Source organism: Rana temporaria, chromosome 4 (genome assembly GCF_905171775.1).
Source record: "Rana temporaria chromosome 4, aRanTem1.1, whole genome shotgun sequence".
NCBI classification, from domain to species: Eukaryota; Metazoa; Chordata; class Amphibia; order Anura; family Ranidae; genus Rana; species Rana temporaria.
The window spans coordinates 26,735,528-26,761,289 of NC_053492.1; the positions used below are offsets into that span (position 1 = coordinate 26,735,528).

The following is a 25,762-nucleotide window of genomic DNA, read 5'->3' on the forward strand; positions in this document are numbered from 1 at the left end:
AATACCGCCAGATTGACCCCCCACCCAGCACTTACCTTTCTCGGATCAGCCATCCTCCTCCACGATCCCTCGATGTCTTCTCCCGCCCTCGATATCGCCTCAGCCAATCAGGTGACCGGTAACCAGACCCAGTGAACCTGATTGGCGGAGATGCGTGTCTGTGTTAACCAGGGAACGCACACCCTGTGCGCCCTCTGGTTAACCATTTTTGAAGCCGATTAGAGCCCACAGGCTGTAATCGGGAAGCCTATCAGAGACGCTGGCTCTGATAGACACTTCCAAAACACATCCACCGCTGTTATTCAGATGGCCGGCGCTTACCAGGGGGCCGGACACCTGAATAGGGGGCGGCAGCGGCGACAATACATAGAGATTCATGCAATGCATGAATCTATGTATTGTTGAGTGACGGGTACAGTAGGCCACTATGGATGCACCGACACTGTATCCCACCCTCAAGTGACCAGGCTGTAACTTTGTCGCAACCTACAAGGTGAGAGGCTACAGCTTGGGGCTAATCTGTGTCAGACATTTGGGAAGTAGCTGATGGCCCTGGATGATGCCTGAACAAAGATGGCGCCATCATTCTGAAGAGAAAAGCAGATGCAGATATTGTCGGGGGGGGGGGGGGTCCTGTGATCTCATTTACACTGACATATTACTTTGCAGCTAAATCCGATGTTAGCTCCGCTTACAAGAAGCCTGTTTATATTTTCTATTCAGTTAATCTGGACCCTAATGGACCAGAAATATGCTCACTGAACGATGTGACACACGTGAGGGACGATCGGCAGTGCTCGGTGGAGTTTTTCACCATGTGATGGATTCTCTCTGACCCGTCTGACAGCGGTCAGGGGTCGGGATGATAAATATCTGCATCCGCTGATTGAGTTTCGATCTGGTGGAGTCTCCGCAGCTCTCTCCGTCCACAAGCTGTCACATCTCCCTTTTCCGCAGACATCACCAACCCAACCAATGTCAAGGATATATATTGAATATTGAATAAGTAGGGAGACGGGCAGGAAACAGATGAGTGTAGAAAAGTGCGAGGAACTCGGATGTGACCACAGAACATCTAATACACAACAGATGATGACGCTCGTACTTTGCTCTCGCCCTTCGCTCCATCTCCCTAATCTCAGTACAGCCTGTACCAAGAAGCAGGGCCGGAGATTCTTTTTTTTCCTGCGGGGGGTTCAGGTCTTTTAATCTCAAAGGCATCTTTTACACTTTTATGTTGGGGGATGTACGGTAAAAACATGTGACAGCAGAGTGGGGGCCACAAGGCTTTGCAATGAGACCTTGCAATAATTTCATACTTTTCAGGGGGACCCCTTATTAAACTGAGGGGAATGGGCACAATAGAAGGGGAGCTGCATTCCAGAAACTCTGATTGCTTCTACTGTGCTGATGCTGAGGCTAAACAGCAGGGACACTGTCTGTTTGAACACCCCTGACCCCCCCCTTATCTACGCCCCTGCCGAGAAGAACACCAAAACCTCCCATTACAGCACAGGAGATGAATTTACACCCACTCAGCTAAGATGGACCTTCTAGATCAGTGGACTCCAAACTATGGCCTACAAGACAATTGTGGCCCGCTACGAGATTGAATCTGTCCTTCAGATAGGGGTCAGTGGCGTATCCTCAATGTGGGTCCACTCTGCTCCCACACAGGTCTAACTGCCGGTGAGAAGAGGTCCACTCCTGGTGAGAAGAGGTCCACTGCTGGTAAGAAGAGGTCCACTGCCAGTGAGAAGAGGTCCACTGCCGGTGAGAAGAGGTCCACTGCCAGTGAGAAGAGGTCCACTGCCGGTGAGAAGAGGTCCACTGCCGGTGATAAGAGGTCCACTGCCGGTGAGAAGAGGTCCACTGCCGGTGAAAAGAGGTCCACTGCCAGTGAGAAGAGGTCCACTGCCGGTGAGAAGAGGTCCACTGCTGGTAAGAAGAGGTCCACTGCCAGTGAGAAGAGATCCACCCTGGGTGAGAAGAGGTCCACTGCCGGTGAGAAGAGGTCCACTGCCGGTGAGAAGAGGTCCAGCATTCACACGAGGACAGAACTTAGGGTTGCCACCTTCTCTGATGCCGCGAACACCCGACTGTTTTTCATGACGAGAAAAATGCAATTTTTTAAATCGGTCGTGAAAAACGGTCGTGTGTAAGCTCCAGAGCATTTTTCTTGAAGTGAAAAATGCCCGTTAAAAATTTAAAACCTGCTCTATTTTTTCTCCTGTACGCTTTAACGAGGGGGAAAAAAATGTGCATGCTCAGAAGCAAGTTTTGAGATGGAGAAATTAGCAAAAGCCGCCCAAAGGGTGGCACCATTCGAATGGAACTTCCCCTTTATAGTGCCACCGAACGTGTTGTACCTCACCGCGCTTTGCTCGAGCATTTTTTTTTCACAAACGTGTGTATGCAAGGCCGGCTTGAGAGGAATCACGACAAATCATGTCGAGAAAACCGTCGTTTTTTTCATGACATGAATAGCGTTCGTGTGTACGCAGCATAAGAGCCAAACCCGAACACTTTAGCAGCCTAATACACCTTTGGGTGCCCCAAGGAGAGTAGTAATGCGGTGCGCATAGTGTGCTGCAGCGAACAGTGGGTGTGGCCAAATAGCTCTTGCTGACATCATCACTCCCCCCAGTGATGTCGGACCTGCCCCTAGACAACCGCCTGCAGCTCCCGGACAGCAACAGATTTGTGTGTGACTGGGATGGGATCAGGGTGGTGGATGGGATTGGGGTGGTGGATGGTATTGGGGTGGTGGATCCCATCATAGCTCCATCCACCACCCCAATCCCATCCCAGCTCCATCCACCACTCAGATCCCATCATATCTCTATCCACCACCCCGATCCTATCGGTACTTCATCCACCACCCTGATCCTATTCCAACTCCATTCACCACCCTGATCCTATCCCAGATATATCCACCACTCCGATTCCATCACAGCTCCATCCACCACCCTGATCCCATCCCAGCTCCATACATCACCCCGATCGCATCCTGGCTTCATCCACTCCCCCTGACCCCATCCCAGCTCCATCCACCTATCCAATCCCATCCCAGCTCCAACCCCCCCCCCCCCAATCCCAGGCTGGGGGAGAGCTGCTCCGATACACTAGCCTGCTCAGTGCCATGTGGGGGGGGGGGGGTGCAGCACCATGTTTTACTGCACTAGGTGACACCAACTATAGTGACTGCAACTCAACATTGAACCCTACGGACTAAGACTGGCATGCCATTAAAGTTCATGTACGTGTAACGGCAAGTGTCCTAATACTTTTGGTATATATATATATATATATATATATATATATATATATATATATATATATATATATGAACATAGTTATTCTTATCACAGGCTGGGAAGCTTTGCCGGCTCTCAGACTTGGGTCTCCACCTGTCCGAATTTCTTTATGTTCCATCAGAGGAGGCTTTTTCTTTGAGGTTACATTTCTCCCGCGTTGTGCGTCCGTCACATACAGACAGAGGATATATATCAGATCCAGGAGTAAATGGGCAGCTTTCCATTCCTTAGGGCGGCTGCGGTGTTGAGTTTTTATATCATAGCGGCGGACGAACATCCCGCAGACATCAGTCAAGAGAATATTACGGCGGCCTGTCAGCACGCGCTGTCAATTTATAGCGGGCCGCCAACTGGCCTGGAATTGTGTTGTCATGTCACCGGCGTCAAGGCTTCTCGGCATTGATCGGCTGTCACTTTCCCCCGAGACGATAAAATGAGAAACGCAGCCGGCGTTCGCCTTTCCAGGAATCCCGATTCACCTTTTTATGCAACACGGACGATACAACAATACAGACACGTTTACAGGAGATATAAACGTTTTTATCACTCCTTTTATAACCCGTTTAAAAAAAAAAAAAAAAAAATATGACATATCGGCCAGCCATGTACCGAAGCAAAAATTAATAAAAAATAGCGTTTGGCGTGGAGCGCAATTTTAGTAATGCTTAAAGTGCAACAATAAAAATGCAAAATTAACATGCCTGGGGGATGCCTTGCTATTGCATTTCACAGAGATCACAGTTCCCCCTCCCCCGACAATACCTTCATCTGCTTTTATCTTCACAAGGACGGCGCCATCTTTGTTGAGGCATCATCCTGAAAGGGTGATGTATCTGGTTAAACAAGAACGAAAATCCAAAAAAATAAGAAAAAACAAAAATTAGAAAACATGAAAATTCGAAAATCTGAATTTACTAACTAATAATAACTATTACTATTAAATTATAGGTATTGGAATTCCCTTTTACATTTGGCTGTTAGTGAACGTAATGAATACAAATTTATCTGAAGTTATGAATTATCCAAAATAACGAATGGCGCATCTAAACAAATGGAACGTAACAAATAATAATAATAAATAATATTAATAATAATAGTAAAAACTTTTTATTAATATTATTATTATTATCGTATATACTCGAGTATAAGCCGAGTTTTTCAGCAATTTTTTTGGTGCTGAAAATGCCCCCCCTCTGCTTATACTCGAGTCACCTTTTTGCGCCTGATCTCCCGCACTTTGGGGACCGGCCGGCCATAGATCCCCTGGACCCCACACTTGGCGCACATGTAGCCCCACTCTATAAGTGTGCACAGTTTGTTGTCCGGGGACCTACGGCCGGGGAGCACCGATTTTTCAAAGCCGGGCACCCCTTCCATAGACTCCCATGTTAAATGGTCATTTCTCCGGGGACTTTGGGGACCCAGTACCGGCCAGTCATACATCTCCTGGACCCGGACCTTGGCACACATGTAGCCCCATTTCTCCTCTAAAAGTGTGGGGGACCTACGGCTGGGGAGCACCGATTTTTCAAAGCTGGGCACCCCTTTCATAGACTCCCATGTTAAATGGTCATTTCTCCGGGGACTTTGGGGACCCAGTACCGGCCAGTCATACGTCTCCTGGACCCGGACCTTGGCACACATGTAGCCCCATTTCTCCTCTAAAAGTGTGGGGGACCTACGGCTGGGGAGCACCGATTTTTCAAAGCTGGGCACCCCTTTCATAGACTCCCATGTTAAATGGTCATTTCTCCGGGGACTTTGGGGACCCGGTACCGGCCAGTCGTAGGTCTCCTGGACCCGGACCTTGGCACACATGTAGCCCCATTTCATCTCTACAAGTGTGCAAAGTGTGGGGGACCTACGGCTGGGGAGTCCTGATTTTTAAAAAAGCCGGGCACCCCTTCCATAGACGCCCATGTTAAATGGTAATTTCTCCGGGGACTTTGGGGACCCGGTACCAGCCAGTTTTAGGTCCCCTGGACCCGGGTACACATGTAGCCCCATTTCTCCTCTATAAGTGTGCAAAGTGTGGGGGACCTACGGCTGGGGAGTACCGATTTTTCAAAGCCGGCCACCCCTTTCATAGACTCCCATGTTAAATGGTAAATTCTCCGGGGACTTTGGGGACCTGGTACCGGCCAGTCATAGGTCCCCTGGACCCGGACCTTGGCACACATGTAGCCCCATTTCTCCTCTACAAGTGTGCAAAGTGTGGGGGACCTACGGCTGGGAGCACCGATTTTTCAAAGCCGGGCAGTCCTTCCATAGACTCCTATGTTAATCGTCAGTCTAGTCATGGACACAGTGAGGCATGGGCACAGTGAGGCACAGTGAGGCATGCACATGGACACAGTGAGGCACAGTGATGCATGCAGATGGACACCCTAGGCCACGGGTCTTCAAACTACGGCCCTCCAGTTGTTCAGGAACTACAATTCCCATCATGCCTAGTCATGTCTGTGAATGTCAGTGTGTTACAAGGCCTCATGGGATGTGTAGTTCTACAACAGCTGGAGGGCCGTAGCTTGAGGATCCCTGCCCTAAGCTTATACTCGAGTCAATACGTTTTCGGCTGGGCTTATATTCGGGTCGGCTTATACTCGAGTATATAGAGTAATTTATTACGTTCCATTGATTTCGATTAATTTGTAACTTCGGATAAATTTGCATTCATTACGTTCACTAACAGACAAATCTGAAAGGAAATTCCAATACCTATAATTTAATAGTTAGTTATTATTAGTTAGTTATTATTTCAGATTTTCAAATTTACGGATTTTCATTCTTTCAAATTTTCGGATTTCCTATCTTAATTTTGGATTTTTTAATTTTCAGATTTTGTAACTTTCGAATTTCCGAATTTTCTGATTTTGGAAATTTTCAGAATTTCGGAATTTTCGAATGTTTGAATTTCAAAATTTACGTAAATTCAAAATAACTAATTTTAATCATAACGAATGACCCGAAAACAAAAAACAAATGAAACTTAACCACTTAAGGACCGCCTCCTGCACATATACGTCAGCAGAATGGCACTGCTGGGCACATGTACAGGTACGTGCTGTGCTGTGCTATTGTCCAGCCGTGGGTCACGGAAGCTCCGTGACCGGGACCGCGGGACCCGATCAGTCCCCAGAGCTGAAGAACGGGGACAGCTGTGTGTAAACACAGCTTCCCCGTGCTTCACTGTGGCTCCATCATCGATCGAATGATCCCTTTTATAGGGGGACACAATCGATGACGTCACACCTACAGCCACACCCCCCTACAGTTGTAAACACACTTCAGGTCACACATAACCCCTACAGTGCCCCCTGTGGTTTACTCCCAAACTGCAATTGTCATTTTCACAATTAACAATGCATTTTAAATGCATTTTTTGCTGTGAAAATGACAATGGTCCCAAAAATGTGTCAAAATTGTCCAAAGTGTCCGCCATAATGTCGCAGTCACGGAAAAAATCGCTGATCGCCGCCATTAGTAGTAAAACATTTTTTTTTTTATAAAAATGCAATAAAACTATCCCCTATTTTGTAAACGCTATAAATTTTGCGCAAACCAACCAAAAATAGGTAGAAGAATACGTATCGGCCTAAACTGAGGAAAAAATGTTTTTTTATATATATTTTTGGGGGATATTTATTATAGCAAAAAGTAAAAAATATTGCATTTTTTTTCAAAATTGTCACTCTATTTTTGTTTATAGCGCAAAAAATAAAATCCGCAAGAGGTGATCAAATACCACCAAAAGAAAGCTCTATTTGTGGGAAAAGAAAGAAAGCCAATTTTGTTTGGGAGCCACGTCGCACGTCTGTGCAATTGTCAGTTAAAGCGACGCAGTGCCGAATCGCAAAAAGGGGCAAGGTCCTTTAGCTGCATTTTGGTCCGGGTCTTAAGTGGTTAAACAAACACATTTTTTGGCAGTGCACATGTCTAAGGAACACAGATTAACAGGACAATGTTGGAGGTGCAAAGAAAAGTCAGGAATGGGGAACCAAGACTGGGATCAGAAACAAAAGGAGCAGGTACAAGGCAGCAGGGTACAGGGTATAGGGACAAGGCAAGAGCAGGCTCAGGATCAATAGCAAGCAGTATCTATCTGGCTAGCAAGAAAAAATACTGATGTAGGAAGGAGGCACTAAATACCCTCCCAGCAGCCAGCATTAGGGGGAGCCCTGGCTGCTGGGAGACACCTGCTGGTGGACACCGGAACTACAACTTTCTCCTCTCGGAACCACACTGCCACCAGCGGGTGATCCAGGTCCTGACAAATGTATGGTTGGGTGTAATGGCAGTGAATGGGTCTTCACAGCGTCCATTGCCAGCTGTTTCTAGGAGCTTTTTTCTCCCTTCCTGTCCCAACGACAATTTAGCCTTATGGAGAGAAAATTTGGAAACAAAAAGAGCAACATTAAAAGCCATTGGGGGCCCAACAAAGATTGTTTTATTAATGTGTCCCTTCACTTCCTGCCCTGATGATATGGTGTCACTGTCTTGCAGCATTGGAGCGGTGTCGGAGGTGGCGGCTGCCGGCGTTATTGGAACGGGGACTCACAATACTGGAATCAATCACGGCATACTGTCTACTCAGGTATGAAAAATATTCATTAATTGTCACAATTACAACAGTATGCCGTTATTCTAATTTTGGTTAGAGGAGGTAGCAGGCTCCTATAAACCTCTCTTTTTTTTTATATGAAAGAACAGATTTCTTGCATCCCTTTAAATGTGATTCCCTTCTGGCCTCTGGTTGCTGCAGACTTTAGCTGTGCAATCTTCTGATCAGTTGCTTGATCAGCAGATTGCACAGCTAATCAGAAGCATGCACGTCTAAAGGGATGCTAGGGATGTGTTCTTTCACATGAACGCAAAAGAAAAAGCAGTACAGTGACTGGGGTAGATTCAGGTACCTTTTGCGCCCTCTTACGGAGGCGCAGCGTACCGTTTTAACGCTGCGCCTCCGTAAATTACGTGCGCTACGCTTCATTCATGAAGCAGTAGCTACGTAATTTGCGCGGGCGCTCCTTGAAAATGCCCGGCGTAAGGGCGCATAATTTAAATGATCCCGTAAGGGACGTGGATCATTTAAATTAGGGGCGTTCCGGCGCCAAACGTAGTGCGCATGCTCCGTCGGGAAACTTTCCCGACGTGCATTGCGGCAAATGACGTCGCAAGGACGTCATTTGCTTCAACGTGGACGTAAATGGCGTCCAGCGCCATTCATGATTCACTTACGCAAACAATGTAATTTTCAAACATCGCGACGCGGGAACGACGGGTATACTCAGCATTGGCTGCCCCTGCTAATAGCAGGAGCAGCCTTACGCGGAACCCGACGAATGTAAACGACGTAAACTGCGTACGCAGGGCGCGCGTACAGTTGTGAATCGGCGTTAGTATGCAATTTGCATACTCTACGCTGACCACTACGGGAACGCCACCTAGCGGCCAGCGTAAGAATGCAGCCTACGATATGACGGCATAAGAGCCTTATGCCAGTCATATCTTAGGCTGCAGTCGGCGTATAAAGCTCTCTGAATCAGGAGCAGTCAATACGCCGGCGCAACTAAGCAATTGCGCTGCGTAACTATGGTTACGCAGACGCAATTGCTTTCTGAATCTACCCCACTGATGCCAGCCCTACAGATCAAGCACAAGTCATTCAGATGAGAAATGAGGGCAGTCGCATGATAGCTGCTGCAGCTTCGAAGGGTTATATTGTGGAGATGCACGTTTGCAGGAAATTGGGAGTAATTTGTTTCCACACAGGAGAGGACTTTCATGGTGACGCATGATGAAAAAAAAGGAGCATATGGTAATACAATGCACCCCAGAGAAAAAGTATGAACCTACACTATATTGTCAAAAGTATTGGGACACCTGCCTTTACACGCACATGATCTTTAATGGCGTCCCAGTCTTAGGGCGCTTTCACACCAGAGGACCGTATGTCCATATTTCATCCATCCGTTTTTGGATGAAATACGGACATGCATGTATCCCTATGGGATAGCGGGTGTCAGCGGATGAAGACCTGCTGACACCCGACCTCATCTGTGTCCACTATGCTCCGATTCTGCAGACGGAGGAAAATGTTTCCATATGTCTGCGGATCGGGTGAACATGGACAGACGGTCACTTCACTGGAACTAAGAGGCCAAGTCCAACCCCTGAAAAACAACCCCCACACCATAATCCCCCTCCACCAAATGATTTGGACCAGTGCACAAAGCAAGGTCCATAAAGACATGGATGAGTGAGTTTGGGTTGGAGGAACTTGACATTGGTTCATGGATCAATGTTGTTATGAAATAAGCATCATACCAGCTTAAAAAAATGTGCACAAGCAGCAAGAGACATTAATTTCTGTTATCTAAAGACCAGTGGCGGTGCGTCTATAGAGGGCGCCGGAGCGCCGCCCCCTCTGGCTCTCGCACCACCACTGATTACAATAACATAGATTCATGCATTGCATGAATCTATGTTATTGTTGCCGGCCGCTGTCGCCCACTATTCAGATGGCCGGACAGTGAGCGCCGGCCACCTGAATAACGGCAGCTGGTTGGCTGTGCGGAAGTGCCTATCAGAGCCAGCGGCTCCCGGAAACTTATCTAAGGGACGTACGGGTGGTGCGTTCCTTAGATAAGACTGACATGCGTCTCAGCCAATCAGGTTTACCGGTTCTGGTTACCGGTAACCTGATTGGCTGAAGCGTCATCGAGGGTGGGAGAAGACATCGAGGGACGTGGAAGGAGGATGGCTGACCTCCAGAAAGATAAGTGTCGGGCGGGGGGAGGGGCATTATACAGGGCACAGTGGCGACAATGGGCACAGTGGCGACAATGGGCACAGTGGCGACAATGGGCACAGTGGCGACAATTAAAGGGCACAGTGGCGACAATTGGCACAGTGGCTGCGTTTGATGGCATGACACAGTGGCTGCGTTTGATGGCATGGCACAGTGGTGACAATTGATGGCACAGCGGCTGTGTTTGATGGCATGGCACAGTGGCTGCGTTTGATGGCATGGCACAGTGGTAACAATTGATGGCACAGTGGCTGCGTTTAATGGCATGGCACAGTGGTGACAATTGATGGCACAGTGGCTGCGTTTGATGGCATGGCACAGTGGTGACAATTGATGGCACAGCGGCTGTGTTTGATGGCATGGCACAGTGACTGCATTTTATGGCATGGCACAGTGGTGACAATTGATGGCACAGTGGCTGCGTTTGATGGCATGGCACAGTGGCTGCGTTTGATGGCATGGCACAGTGGTGACAATTGATGGCACAGTGGCTGCGTTTGATGGCATGGCACAGTGGTGACAATTGATGGCACAGTGGCTGTGTTTGATGGCATGGCACAGTGACTGTGTTTTTTTTATGGCATGGCACAGTGGTGACAATTGATGACACAGTGGCTGCGTTTGATGGCATGGCACAGTGGTGACAATTGATGGCACAGTGGCTGCGTTTGATGGCATGGCACAGTGACTGCATTTTATGGCATGGCACAGTGGTGACAATTGATGGCACAGTGGCTGCGTTTGATGGCATGGCACAGTGGCTGCGTTTGATGGCATGGCACAGTGGTGACAATTGATGGCACAGTGGCTGTGTTTGATGGCATGGCACAGTGACTGCATTTTATGGCATGGCACAGTGGTGACAATTGATGGCACAGTGGCTGCGTTTGATGGCATGGCACAGTGGCTGCGTTTGATGGCATGGCACAGTGGTGACAATTGATGGGCCCAGTGGCTGCATTTGATGGGCCCAGTGGCTGCATTTGATGGGCACAGTGGCTGCATTTAATGGGCACAGTGAGGCTGCAATTTTTTTTTTCGTTTGCGCCCCCCACTGCTAGAGACTCAATATTGAACCCTACGGACTAAGACTGGGATGCCATTAAAGTTCATGTGCGTGTGAAAAGGAAGGTGTCCCAATACTTTTGACAATATAGTTTAACCTTACTGTGCTCACTCACCAACTGGGCTTCTGTCGGCCTCATATTTCTCGTCCCTCTGTGCCCAAATCGTTGCTACCTTTATCAACAGGCCAAACTTCCATTGTGTCTGTAAGCGTTTTTTCCCGCGAGCAATAAATTCGGGTAAATTAAAGCGATGTGTTTTGTTGCCGTCTTTCATCTCCCAAAACTTTCCCCCGGATTATTTACAGCGACAATTCCCGCTCTCCATCGCACGTCCGTAGTCATTTTTATTCTGCGTTTTATTGAGCGCGCCGTGCGGTGTAATAGACTCGGATGATTATCGTGCTGTTAAAGTTCCTCCCCCTCGCTTTGTTCAATGCCGCGGCAGTTTATGTCCGCCCCGGCCTGTTTTCTGCAGGAGGAGAGGAAATTAGGCCTGCTGATTGAATCTCTAGTGGCGGTGTTGCTGAGCGTTTTATAGATTCCGGCCGCAGCTTTCGTCCCTTCACGTTGCTTGACTTCTAATCCTAGATGAGGCTCCCGTGCTTTGATTTTAAAGCTGAGCTCCAGAATAATGACTAAAATCACAGATGAAATGCCTATAGGGGGAGTTGCTTTACCTGCCAAAGGAGTTGCATTTCTGTCCATCCAATCCTAAAATTTACACAGCTCTGCCACACAGCACAGCTCTGTTTGGCAGGAGCCGGAGACCTGATTTTTCCTCTGCTGCAGATCACTGGTCTCCTTCCCCGCCCTGTGACTGGACAGTGAAAGGAGAAGTAGCAGACTGATGAGGTCCCTATCTCCATGAAGATACACAAGGACACCTCAATTATTTTTAACCCCAGAATGGGCCACCTAATAAATTTCTTCCAGTCAAAGTGCATTTCATACATTTTAAGCCCTGAAGAAGTGGTAGGCCTTTCCCCTGAAATGTGTTGGCTGCTCTTAATCATTTCATACATTTTAAACCTTGAAGAAGTGGTAGGCTTTCCCCCCGAAATCTGTTGGCTGCTCTTACTAATTTAATACATTTTATGCTCTGAAGAAGTGGTAGGCCTTTCCCCTGAAATGTGTTGACTTCTCTTAATCATTTCATACTTGTTAAGCCTTGAAGAAGTGGTAGGCTTCCCCCCCCCCCCCAAATTGGTTGGCTGCTCTCCCATCATTTAATACATTTAAAGCCTTAAAGAAGTGGTAGGCCTTTCCCCCCGAAATGTGTTGACTCCTTTTAATAATTTCATACATTTTAAGCCTTGAAGAAGTAGTAGGCCTTTCCCCCGAAATGTGTTGACTGCTCTCACTCATTTCATACATTTTAAGCCTTGAAGAAGTGGTAGGCTTTCCCCCCGAAATGTGTTGACTCCTTTTAATAATTTCATACATTTTAAGCCTTGAAGAAGTGGTAGGCCTTTCCCCCGAAATGTGTTGACTCCTTTCAATAATTTCATACATTTTAAGCCTTGAAGAAGTAGTAGGCCTTTCCCCCGAAATGTGTTGGCTGCTCTCACTCATTTAATACATTTTAAGCCTTGAAGAAGTGGTAGGCTTTTCCCCACAATTCTGTTGGCTGCTCTCACTCATTTCATACATTTTAAGCTTTGAAGAAGTGATAGGCTTTCCCCCGAAATGTGTTGACTGCTCTTAATAATTTCATACATTTTAAGCCTTGAAGAAGTAGTAGGCTTTCCCTCCGAAATCTGTTGGCTGCTCTCACTCATTTAATACATTTAAAGCCTTGAAGAAGTGGTAGGCTTTCCCCCCAAAATGTGTTGGCTGCTCTCACTCATTTCATATATGTTAAACCTTGAAGAAGTGGTAGGCCTTTCCCCCGAAATGTGTTGGCTGCTCTCACTCATTTAATACATTTTAAGCCTTGAATAAGTGGTAGGCTTTTCCCCCCAAATCTGTTGGCTGCTCTCACTCATTTCATACATTTTAAGCTTTGAAGAAGTGATAGACCTTTCTCCCGAAATGTGTTGGCTGCTCTTAATCATTTCATATATGTTAAGCCTTGAAGAAGTGGTAGGCTTTCCCTCCGAAATCTGTTGGCTGCTCTCACTCATTTCATACATGTTAAGCCTTGAAGAAGTGATAGACCTTTCTCCCGAAATGTGTTGGCTGCTCTTAATCATTTCATATATGTTAAGCCTTGAAGAAGTGGTAGGCTTTCCCCCCGAAATCTGTTGGCTGTTCTCACTAATTTAATACATTTTATGCCCTGAAGAAGTGGTAATCCTTTCCCCCGAAATGTGTTGGCTGCTCTTAATAATTTCATACATTTTAAGCCTTGAAGAAGTGGTAGGCTTTCCCCCCGAAATGTGTTGACTGCTCTTAATAATTTCATACATTTTAAGCCTTTAAGAAGTGGTAAGCTTTCCCCCGAAATGTGTTGACTCCTTTAAATAATTTCATACATTTTAAGCCTTGAAGAAGTAGTAGGCCTTTCCCCCGAAATGTGTTGGCTGCTCTCACTCATTTAATACATTTTAAGCCTTGAAGAAGTGGTAGGCTTTCCCCCCGAACTGTGTTGACTCCTTTTAATAATTTCATACATTTTAAGCCTTGAAGAAGTGGTAGGCCTTTCCCCCGAAATGTGTTGACTGCTCTTAATAATTTCATACATTTTAAGCCTTGAAGAAGTATTTAGACCCATGAGTCATTGCTGTCTGTTACTTACCTTCCCTTGCGCCATCTGACAATATTTTTGAAGAAGTAGTAGGCCTTTCCCCCGAAATGTGTTGACTGCTCTCACTCATTTAATACATTTTAAGCCTTGAAGAAGTGGTAGGCCTTTCCCCCGAAATGTGTTGACTCCTTTTAATAATTACATACATTTTAAGCCTTGAAGAAGTGGTAGGCCTTTCCCCCGAAATGTGTTGACTGCTCTTAATAATTTCATACATTTTAAGCCTTGAAGAAGTGGTAGGCTTTCCCCCGAAATGTGTTGACTGCTCTTAATAATTTCATACATTTTAAGCCTTGAAGAAGTATTTAGACCCATGAGTCATTGCTGTCTGTTACTTACCTTCCCTTGCGCCATCTGACAATATTTTTGAAGAAGTAGTAGGCCTTTCCCCCGAAATGTGTTGACTGCTCTCACTCATTTAATACATTTTAAGCCTTGAAGAAGTGGTAGGCCTTTCCCCCGAAATGTGTTGACTCCTTTTAATAATTACATACATTTTAAGCCTTGAAGAAGTGGTAGGCCTTTCCCCCGAAATGTGTTGACTGCTCTTAATAATTTCATACATTTTAAGCCTTGAAGAAGTGGTAGGCTTTCCCCCGAAATGTGTTGACTGCTCTTAATAATTTCATACATTTTAAGCCTTGAAGAAGTGGTAGGCCTTTCCACCGAAATGTGTTGACTGCTCTCACTCATTTAATACATTTTAAGCCTTGAAGAAGTGGTAGGCCTTTCCCCCGAAATGTGTTGACTCCTTTTAATAATTTCATACATTTTAAGCCTTGAAGAAGTAGTAGGCCTTTCCCCCGAAATGTGTTGACTGCTCTCACTCATTTAATACATTTTAAGCCTTGAAGAAGTAGTAGGCCTTTCCCCCGAAATGTGTTGGGCATTCTTAATCAATACTCATATTTACTAATCAAGAAATGTGACCATTCTTACTAGACACTCTTGGCCCCATAAGAAAAAAAAAATCATCACTAGTCTACCAGAAAGTAGTAAAGTTTGCAGAGCTCCGCCACTTCCTGGTCTGCTCTCCTATCTTGTTTGTCCCCCTATTGTGTGTCCCCCTCCTGTCTCACATGTCTTCCTAATGGCCAATAAAGATACAATTCAAATTGATAGGCCTACAGGAAGTGGTGGGTGGTGGAAAGGGATGGGCCTTAAACACTAGCCTATCAGAAAGTGCTGAAGTTTGCAGAACTTTGACACTTCCTGGTAGTGTCACAAGCTAGCCTGCCCCCTCCTGTCTCTTCTGTCTCCCTATTGGCCATTGACAACACCCATCAAAATGATGGGTCAATAGGAAGTGGTGGATGGAGAAAAGGGATGGGTCTTCATCGCTAGCCTACCAGAAAGTGCTGAGATTTGCAGAGCTTTAACACTTTTTTGTAGCCTTAAAAGCTGGCCCCTCCCCCCCAATCTCACACGTCTCCCTTATTGGCCAAATAAAGATAGCAATCAAATTGATGGGTCAATAGAAAGTGGTGGGTGGTTGGAAAGGGATCGACCTTCATCACTAGCCTACCAGAAAGTGCTAAAGTTTGCAGAGCTTCATAGCGTTACAAGCTGGTCTGCCTCCTGTCTCATGTGTCTTCCTATGATTAAGCATTGACACTCAATGCGAAACGCGTCAGCTGTTTATCCCACTGTGTGCTGATACCTGTAGTGTATTTTTTCCTGTACCCAATAAAGGGCACGTCTTTTTCAAGTTACTGGAGTGCGGCTGTCCATATCCTTGTCGTTTTTTGCATGTCTTCCTAATGGACAATAAAGATACAAATCAAATTGATGGGCCTACAGGAAGTGATGGGTGGTGGAAAGGGATGGGCCTTCATCACTAGCGTATCAGAAAGTGCTGATGTTTGCAGAACTTTGACACTTCCTGGTAGTGTCACAAGCTAGCCTGCCCCCTCCTGTCTCTTCTGTCTCCCTATTGGCCATTGACAACACCCATCAAATTGATGGGTCAATAGGAAGTGGTGGATGGAGAAAAGGGATGGGTCTTCATCGCTAGCCTACCAGAAAGTGCTGAGATTTGCAGAGCTTTAACACTTTTTTGTAGCCTTAAAAGCTGGCCCCTCCCCCCCAATCTCACATGTCTCCCTTATTGGCCAAATAAAGATAGCAATCAAATTGATGGGTCAATAGAAAGTGGTGGGTGGTTGGAAAGGGATCGACCTTCATCACTAGCCTACCAGAAAGTGCTAAAGTTTGCAGAGCTTCATAGCGTTACAAGCTGGTCTGCCTCCTGTCTCATGTGTCTTCCTATGATTAAGCATTGACACTCAATGCGAAACGCGTCAGCTGTTTATCCCACTGTGTGCTGATACCTGTAGTGTATTTTTTCCTGTACCCAATAAAGGGCACGTCTTTTTCAAGTTACTGGAGTGCGGCTGTCCATATCCTTGTCGTTTTTTGCATGTCTTCCTAATGGACAATAAAGATACAAATCAAATTGATGGGCCTACAGGAAGTGATGGGTGGTGGAAAGGGATGGGCCTTCATCACTAGCGTATCAGAAAGTGCTGATGTTTGCAGAACTTTGACACTTCCTGGTAGTGTCACAAGCTAGCCTACCCCATCCTGTCTCTTCTGTCTCCCTATTGGCCATTGACAACACCCATCAAATTGATTGGCCAAAAGGGAGTTGTGGGTGATGGAAAGGGATGGGCCTTCATCACCAGAAAGGGCTGAAGTTTGCAGAGCTTCAACACTTCCTGGTGATTTCTAACGCTGGCCCACCCTCTCTTGTCTCCCTATTGACCAATAAAGTTACCAATCAAATTCATGGGTCAACAGGGAGTGGTGGGTGGAGGAAAGGGGTGGGCCTTCTTAATTGTACCAGATAGGGCTGAAGTTTACAGAGCTTCAACAGTTTGTAGTAGAGCCACCAGCTGACCCGTCCTCAACAATCTCTTGTGTCTCCCTATTGGCCAATGTAATGAGTAAAAGTAATGAGCCAATAGAGAGTTGTGGGTGGTGGAAAGAGCGAGACCTTTATCACTAGTCTACCAAAAAAGTGCTGAAGTTTGCAGACCTTCAACAGTTTGTAGTAGAGTCACCAGTTGGCCCGCCCTCTACAATCTCTTGTGTCTCCCTATTGGCCAATGAACATATCATTCAAAGTGATGGGAAAATAGAGAGTGGTGGGTGGTGGAAAGGGTGAGACCTTCATCAGTAGAGTACCAGAAAGTACTGAAGCTTTGCAGATTGGAGCACCTAGACTTCGGGGGTACCCTGGGGCTATGGAGACTTCTAAAGGAACATGAGCAAAGATATGGCATAATTATGTTAATGAGGCTGACCCTTCATCCTTCTTTTGCAGGTGTTATCGCTGACGATGATGACGGCATCTGGTGAAATTCTGGACTGTTCCGAGTCTTCGAATCCCGAAATCTTTCAGGCGGCCCGCCTTCACCTGGGCTCCTTGGGGGTCATTCTCACCGTCACACTGCAGTGTAGACCCGCCTTCCGCCTACAGGAGATCCAGTTCTCTTCCACGTTACAAGAGGTATTGTTGAAAGCATTGCAGATCTTATAACACCAAAGTAACCAACTGGTCCTTTTATGTACAGTAAACTAAAAAAAGGTGCAAAAATGTATATATATAAAAAAAAAAATCAAAAAACATTCACCAGATACTAGGTAACTGGTCAGAATTCGACTGGCCTTCAGATATATGGTAGGTAAGCAGCAGGTTCCCAACATCTGATCCATGATGGCGGTGGATGGAGGCTCTTGACTCAAGACCACATGGTGGAGAAGGTGGATGGAGGCTCCTGACTCAAGACCACATGGTGGAGAAGGTGGATGGAGGCTCTTGACTCAAGACCACATGGTGGAGAAGGTGGATGGAGGCTCCTGACTCAAGACCACATGGTGGAGAAGGTGGATGGAGGCTCCTGACTCAAGACCACATGGTGGAGAAGGTAGATGGAGGCTCCTGACTCAAGACCACATGGTGGAGAAGGTGGATGGAGGCTCCTAACTCAAGACCACATGGTGGAGAAGGTGGATGGAGGCTCCTGACTCAAGACCACATGGTGGAGAAGGTGGATGGAGGCTCCTGACTCAAGACCACACAGTGGAGAAAGTGGATGGAGGCCCCTGACTCAAGACCACATGGTGGAGAAAGTGGATGGAGGCTCCTGACTCAAGACCACATGGTGGAGAAGGTGGATGGAGGCTCCTGACTCAAGAACACATGGTGGAGAAGGTGGATAGAGGCTCCTGACTCAAGACCACATGGTGGAGAAGGTGGATAGAGGCTCCTGACTCAAGACCACATGGTGGAAAAGGTGGGTGGAGGCTCCTGACTCAAGACCACATGGTGGAGAAGGTGGATGGAGGCTCCTGTCTCAAGACCACATGGTGGAGAAGGTGGATAGAGGCTCCTGACTCAAGACCACATGGTGGAGAAGGTGGATGGAGGCTCCTGACTCAAGACCACATGGTGGAGAAGGTGGATGGAGGCTCTTGACTCAAGACCACACGGTGGAGAAAGTGGATGGAGGCTCCTGACTCAAGACCACATGGTGGAGAAGGTGGATGGAGGCTCCTGACTCAAGACGACATGTGGAGAAGGTGGATGGAGGCTCCTGACTCAAGACGACATGGTGGAGAAGGTGGATGGAGGCTCCTGACTCAAGACCACATGGTGGAGAAGGTGGATGGAGGCTCCTGACTCAAGACCACATGGTGGATGGAGGCTCCTGACTCAAGACCACATGGTGGAGAAGGTGAATGGAGGCTCCTGACTCAAGACCACATGGAGGAGAAGGTGGATGGAGGCTCCTGACTCAAGACCACATGGTGGAGAAGTTGGATGGAGGCTCCTGACTCAAGACCACATGGTGGAGAAGGTGGATGGAGGCTCCTGACTCAAGACCACATGGTGGAGAAGGTGGATGGAGGCTCCTGACTAAAGACCACATGGTGGAGAAGGTGGATGGAGGCTCCTGACTCAAGACCACATGGTGGAGAAGGTGGATGGACAAGAGAACTGTATGTGCTCTGGAAGTCCATTGCTATGACTCTGCCTGGTTCCATGTAAATGTCGAAGGCAGCAAAGTTCCCAAGGCAGTCTTCTAAAGAAAAAGTGTAATGGTTTTGATTTGGACTGTTGGTATGAAAACATTGGTTGGACGATTGTCTCACTCACATTAGGGCAGGCTGAAGGATATGTGACTCTAGTTTTCCTAATTGAGCAATCCTTAAAATGTTCAGCTCCATCTAGTGGTCAAAATGTGGTATAGTTGTCTGAAATACCTCAATGAAAAAATATATCACATTTTGGCCACTAGGTGGAGCTAATTATCATAGGGATTACTCTAATAGAGAAATTACAGACAAAAATTAATGCAGCATGCCTGTGACATTTGTCCAACGAATGTTTTATCTATTTATATATACACATTTATTACAGGAAAGTTTCACACTGGATTACTGCACAGCTCTGGAAGAAGTGCACAAAGCATAAGGGGGCGTATTTATTAAAAAAATAAAAAAAAACGTAGCCGTTTATCCATTAAAAATATAAGTAAATTAGTTGCGTGTGAATAAAGCATAATCAAATGTTCTCAGGCTATATTCTCTGCAGATTAAATGTGTGACTGTAGAAAATACTACATTATGGCCACTAGATGGAGCTGAGGAGCATACTTATTACCTGTGACAGTGAGTGGCATCTAGTTACCATATGTGATATTTTCTGCATTCACATATTCGATCTGCAGGGAATATAGTCTGAGAACATTCGCTGTTGTCCCTTTCACACACAGAAGATGCACATTTTTTTTTTAATAGATCTGCATTATGGCCAGTAGATGGTGCTGAGGGTCATACTTATTAGCCATGACAGTCTGTGCCATCTAGTGGCCATAATGTGATATTTCCTGCATTCACATATTCGATCTGCAGAGAATATTCGCTTTTGTTCCTTTCACACACAGAACATGCACATTTTTTAAATAAATGTGCACTATGGCCACTAGATGGAGCTGAGGGGCATACGTATTACCTATGATGATGAGTGGCATCTAGTGGCCTTAATGTGATATTTTCCACATTCACATATTCGATCTGCAGGGAATATAGTACATTCGATTTTGCCCCTTTCACGCAGAATGTGCAAACAGCTATGCACATTTATTTTTTTATTGATGTGCGACTGTAGAGAATACAGCATTATGGCCACTAGATGGGGCGCTGAGGAGTCTGTGACAGTCAGCGCCACCTGGCCTCAAAATGAGAAAATATATCCCATTTTGGCTACAAGGTGGAGCTAATTATCATAGGGATTACGCTATTAGAGAAATTACAGCCAAAAATGTGGCAATTTCTGAATTCACAAATTCGATCAGTGTTTGAATATTGTCTGAGAACATTCGATTTTGCCCCTTTCACACAGAATGTGCAGTTTTGATAGATAAACAGCTATATAAATTATTTGTATAGATGTGTGATTGCGCAAAATACAGCATTATGGCCACTAGACGGCGCTGAGGAGCCATACCTAATATCTGCGACAGTCAGTGCCATCTGGTGGCCATAATGTTTCAATTTCTGAAATTCACACATTCGATCAGTGTTTAAATATAGCCTGAGAACATTCGATTTTACCCCTTTCACACAGAATGTGCAGTTTTGATAGACAAACAGCTAAGCAATTTTTTTTATTGCAGAAGCGAACACATACGTGAGCAGCGCCCGCATATGTAAACAGTGTTCAAACGCAATTTTGAAGCGTGACATGTTGGGTATGAATTTACTCGGCGTAACATTATCTTTCATAATATTAAAAAAAATGGGGATAACTTTACTGTTGTCTTATTTTTTAATTAAAAAAAGTGTAATTTTTTCCCAAAAAAGTGCGATTGTAAGACCGCTGCGCAAATACGGCGTGACAGAAAGTATTGCAACGATCGCCATTTTATTCTCTAGGGTGTTAGGATAAAAAATATATATAATGTTTGGGGGTTCTAATTAGAGGGAAGAAGATGGCAGTGAAAATAGTGAAAAATTACATTAGAATTGCTGTTTAACTTGTAATGCTTAACTTGTAATACCAACGGCCACCACCAGATGGCGCCAGCTCACATCTGGTGGTAATAACTTGTAATACCAACGGCTCACCACCAGATGGATCCAGCTCACAAAAAAAAAAAAAAAAAACTTTTTTTTTTTTTTTTGCCCACCTTCCAAGCCAAGTCGCCAGGACACTATTTCTAGTCGTCATGGCGACCTGGCGCCCGGGATTTGTCGATCCCTGGCCAAACCAAATATATATGACAGTCAGTTCCATCAAGCAGCCATAATGTGGTATTTTCCGCATTTACACATTCGATCTGGAGGGGAATCTAGCCTGAGAACATTCAATGTTGCCCTATTTGCACAGAACATGCAATTTCGATAGACAAACAGCTATGGGCATGTTTTTTTTTTTTTTTTTCCTATAGATGTGCATAAAAAAAAGCATTATGGCCACTAGATGGCGACGAGGAGCCATACCCACTGTCTGCGACAGTCAGTGCCTTCTAGTGGTCACAATGTGGTATTTTTGGCATTCGCACATTCGAACTGCAGGGAATATAGTCTGAAAACATTCGATTTTTTTCCCTTTCGCACAGAACATGCAGTTTCAATAGACAAACAGCTTTGCATTTTTTTTTTTATAAAGACAGCTTTAATTATTGCCTGCATCATAAAAATAATAAAATTTGTCGAAATGTCTTGAATTTTGCAGAGTGAAGACTCTCTATTGTATTATATACAGTATGCATTTCACAGGTAGAAATCTGGATACAGTGTATCTTTATTATTAGGTGTCTTGTTGTCTCCCACGCTTTCCTCTTTGACGCGCTCTCTTCCCCCCCAATCCAATCTACATGTCATATCAGCCGAGGTCCACCCCGCATTAACCTACAGGCTCCATCATTCAAGTTTTCCATCTCCTTCCCTCCACCCCTGTGCTGACCTGATAACCCCTTTGTAATGATATGGCCGTCCCCAGTTGCGCGTTCCCCTCCGTCCCTCGAGGCGAAAAAAAATCCAGATTGTGTTCACTTCATACAATTTCCATCTTCTGATTTCCAATAAACAGATTAATAGTCACCATGTATAGAATTTTTAGTTCTAGTTTATTATAGAATAAAGTTTGTCCTCGGACTTTAAATGAGGCGCAACACGCACAGCCACTAAATACTTAGGCCCAGATTCTCAAAGGAGATACGACGGCGTATCTCCAGATATGCCGTCGTATCTCTGAGTCTGAGCCGTCGTATCTATGCGCCTGATTCTTAGAATCAGTTACGCATAGATCTCCCTAAGATCTGACCGACGTAAGTCTCTTACGCCGTTGAATCTTAACTGCATATTTACGCTGGCCGCTAGGGGTGTGTACGCTGATTTACGCCTAGAAATATGTAAATCAGCTAGATATGCGAATTCACGAACGTACGCCCGGCCGACGCAGTACAGATACGCCGTTTACGTCAGGCTTTTCCCGGCGTAAAGTTACCCCTGCTATATGAGGCGTACATGCGGCGTACCAATGTTAAGTATGGCCGGCGTTCCCACGATGAAATTTGAAAATTTTGCGTCATTTGCGTAAGTCGTCCGTGAATGGGGCTGGACGTAATTTACGTTCACGTCGAAACCAAAACATCCTTGCGGCGTACTTTGTAGCAATGCACACTGGGATATGTCCACGGACGGCGCATGCGCCGTTCGTGAAAAACGTCAATCACGTCGGGTCACGAGTGATTTACATAAAACACGCCCCCCTGTTCCACATTTGAATTAGTCCGGCTTACGCCGGCCTATTTACGCTACGCCGCCGTAACTTACGGAGCAAGTGCTTTGAGAATACTGCACTTGCCCATCCAAGTGTCTTTTCTGTGCTCTTTATTACCCAGCCGGGTAAAAACAATGGACTGGTGATGAAAGGGATAGAGTTTAGAAGAAGAAGAACAGCACATTCAGGTGTAGTATTTGGAACAGTCCTGCTCCCATACGTATCACTTTCCGTACCACTCCTGCCTGAGTGGGCTTGGATCAGAGTCATTAGTACTCTGATCGCCCTCTAAATTTCAATAGTACCGGTACTTGGAAGTAACTAGGCGCTATATATATATATATATATATATATATATATATATATATATATATATATTTATAAATATATAAAAAATATATAACACAACAAAAAAATATATATATATTTAAATAATGGCATCCCTTTTACACGTAGATGGGAAAAAGGTAAAAGCAGAACAGAGACGTCATTGGAATATATTACAGATGCGGATTGAGGCGTGACACTCGCAGTGCAGCTGACCTATGACCCTGGAATGGGGAGCCGCTCATCTCCCTGCAGCTCCCGGGGATTAAATTGGAGCGTGGGGGGGGGGGGGGAGTGAGGCGCTGGATATTAGAAGGAAATACACATTCTGGAATTGCGGTGAATACACAGTAGTCCCTTTGCTGACTAAACATCAGACCCCAACGGGGGCGGCTTCGGGGCGAGGTGATAGATTGGGCTGAATTAGGCAATGTCAGGGGGTCCTAATTTTAAAAATCGACTCCATCTTTATTGCCTCACGCACCACTGAAGCCACAAATGGAAAAGTAATTCATTTCTATACTCTTGGGCTTCTCTGCGTCTTCCACCTTGAACCCGCGTAGGTTCTCACAGCGGAGCTGTTGACTCTCTTGGGTTCTATTCCACTGTATGTCTGTGCAAGGCAATCCTGGGCTAAAAGGATCCTGCAAGGCAATCCTGGGCTAAAAAGGATCCTGCAAGGCAATCCTGGGCTAAAAAGGATCCTGCAAGGCAATCCTGGGCTAAAAGGATCCTGCAAGGCAATCCTGGGCTAAAAAGGATCCTGCAAGGCAATCCTGGGCTAAAAAGGATCCTGCAAGGCAATCCTGGGCTAAAAGGATCCTGCAAGGCAATCCTGGGCTAAAAAGGATCCTGCAAGGCAATCCTGGGCTAAAAGGATCCTGCAAGGCAATCCTGGGCTAAAAAGGATCCTGCAAGGCAATCCTGGGCTAAAAGGATCCTGCAAGGCAATCCTGGGCTAAAAAGGATCCTGCAAGGCAATCCTGGGCTAAAAGGATCCTGCAAGGCAATCCTGGGCTAAAAGGGATCCTGCAAGGCAATCCTGGGCTAAAAGGATCCTGCAAAGCAATCCTGGGCTAAAAAGGATCCTGCAAGGCAATCCTGGGCTAAAAAGATCCTGCAAGGCAATCCTGGTCTGTAGCTTTAAATTTCCTGGTGGCGCTAGTTTAGGTGATGCGACTTTACAAAAAATAAACGTTTCCGCGCTCTAAAGCTATAAGAAAAATCCCACCCAGCTGCATAAGATTCAGATTAAACCCTGATATGAAAAAAACGAAATAAATAAAATGATATGACTGTACAGTACAATATATACAGCAAATGTAAAAACTGAACTAACAGCGCTATATAAGTACCTGTAATAATAATAATAATAAATATATATATATAAATACTGTATAATATGAAATAAAATAAAAATAGATAATTATTCAAAGAAATATCAAAAATAAAAATAACATTACAATCATATACTTCAATAAATGGCAGAAAATGTTATGTTTCAGGCAATATGCAAATAGGGGGTTTAATTAGAAAAAGATAATAAAAATCACTTTTTAAAGCACAGCTGTTACCAGGGTCGGTGCTACCACTAGGCAAAGTAGGTAGCCGCCTAGGGCACCCGGCCACTGGTGTTCCTATTCTTTTCTCTCTGGAGCAAGCAACTAAGGGGCAGATTCTCGTAGATCGCCGCATCTCTGCGGCGGCGTAACGTATCTCATTTACGTTACGCCGCCGCAAGTTTTACGGGCAAGTGCTTGATTCACTAAGTAATGTAAATATTCCCCAGTGCCCGTAAATTGCCTAATTCCTTTATTTGCTACGATGGTTAGCTCCATCTACTGGCCATAATGTGGTACTTCCTTCATTAAAGTATTTCAGAAAAATACTGCTTTGTGGCCACTAGATGGAGCTGACAAACATAGATAAAATAGCTCCCCAGCGGAAGTCAAAAAGGCATAGGCAGCATGCTGCAGAGAATGAAAAGGTCTAACCCCTGCCCCGCTGAATTACAGCTACACACGGCAATGTTTAGAATTTTAAATTGTATGACAAATCCGATTTTCAGGACATCTTGGTACATTGGCAACCCATCATTGGGCTGTTACTATGAATTGCATTACGGCAGACCATTGAAAATTGTTGGCTGCCAATGTACCAAAACATCCTAAAATGCATCAAAGCACTGTGATCATTTAAATGGACCCAGATGCATCGGCGTAGACTGACAGCCCAGCCAATCAGCTTACAGGCCTTGGTAAACCGATTGCGCACGCCCGCCGCAGATGCAGTTGTTTACTTTATCAGTGCCTGAGACTGGACGCAGGAGGGACCTGTTGCTCTGATTTATCCGAAGATTAAAGTCGAAGCTCTTGGCAGTGGTATTTAAGTGAAAGTCATTTCAGTAAGATTACAGCCTCGGATCTGGGCAGAGAACGCTCGTAGCCTTTCCCAAGGTCAGAAACTCACATCCCTAATTAATTCCCTGCAGATCTGCCCAGTGCCCACGTACATTTCGCATTAATACGAATGTTTGTGCAGCTGAATCTTCCCGACAGCTTTTCTCACAGTTTTTTTTTTTTCATGTTTTTAGGAGAAGTAGGTGTCATAAATTCCAATTAAATTATTACAAAAAATATTGCTGTGCCCTGAGCGCGGTCCCGAATACTAAAGTCAAAGTCAAAATAAACTAACATTATA

General features: G+C 45.5%; 1 protein-coding gene across 1 annotated transcript in view; it reads left to right on the forward strand.

The window, feature by feature from the left end:
* Positions 1–25,762, forward strand: part of LOC120936049 (L-gulonolactone oxidase-like) — a 176,829-nt gene that overhangs the window by 49,415 nt on the left and 101,652 nt on the right. The window contains exons 5-6 of the mRNA XM_040348147.1: positions 7,821–7,911; positions 17,267–17,452. Of these exons, the coding sequence (XP_040204081.1) occupies positions 7,821–7,911; positions 17,267–17,452 (277 nt within the window). The remainder of the gene's footprint in view (positions 1–7,820; positions 7,912–17,266; positions 17,453–25,762) is intronic.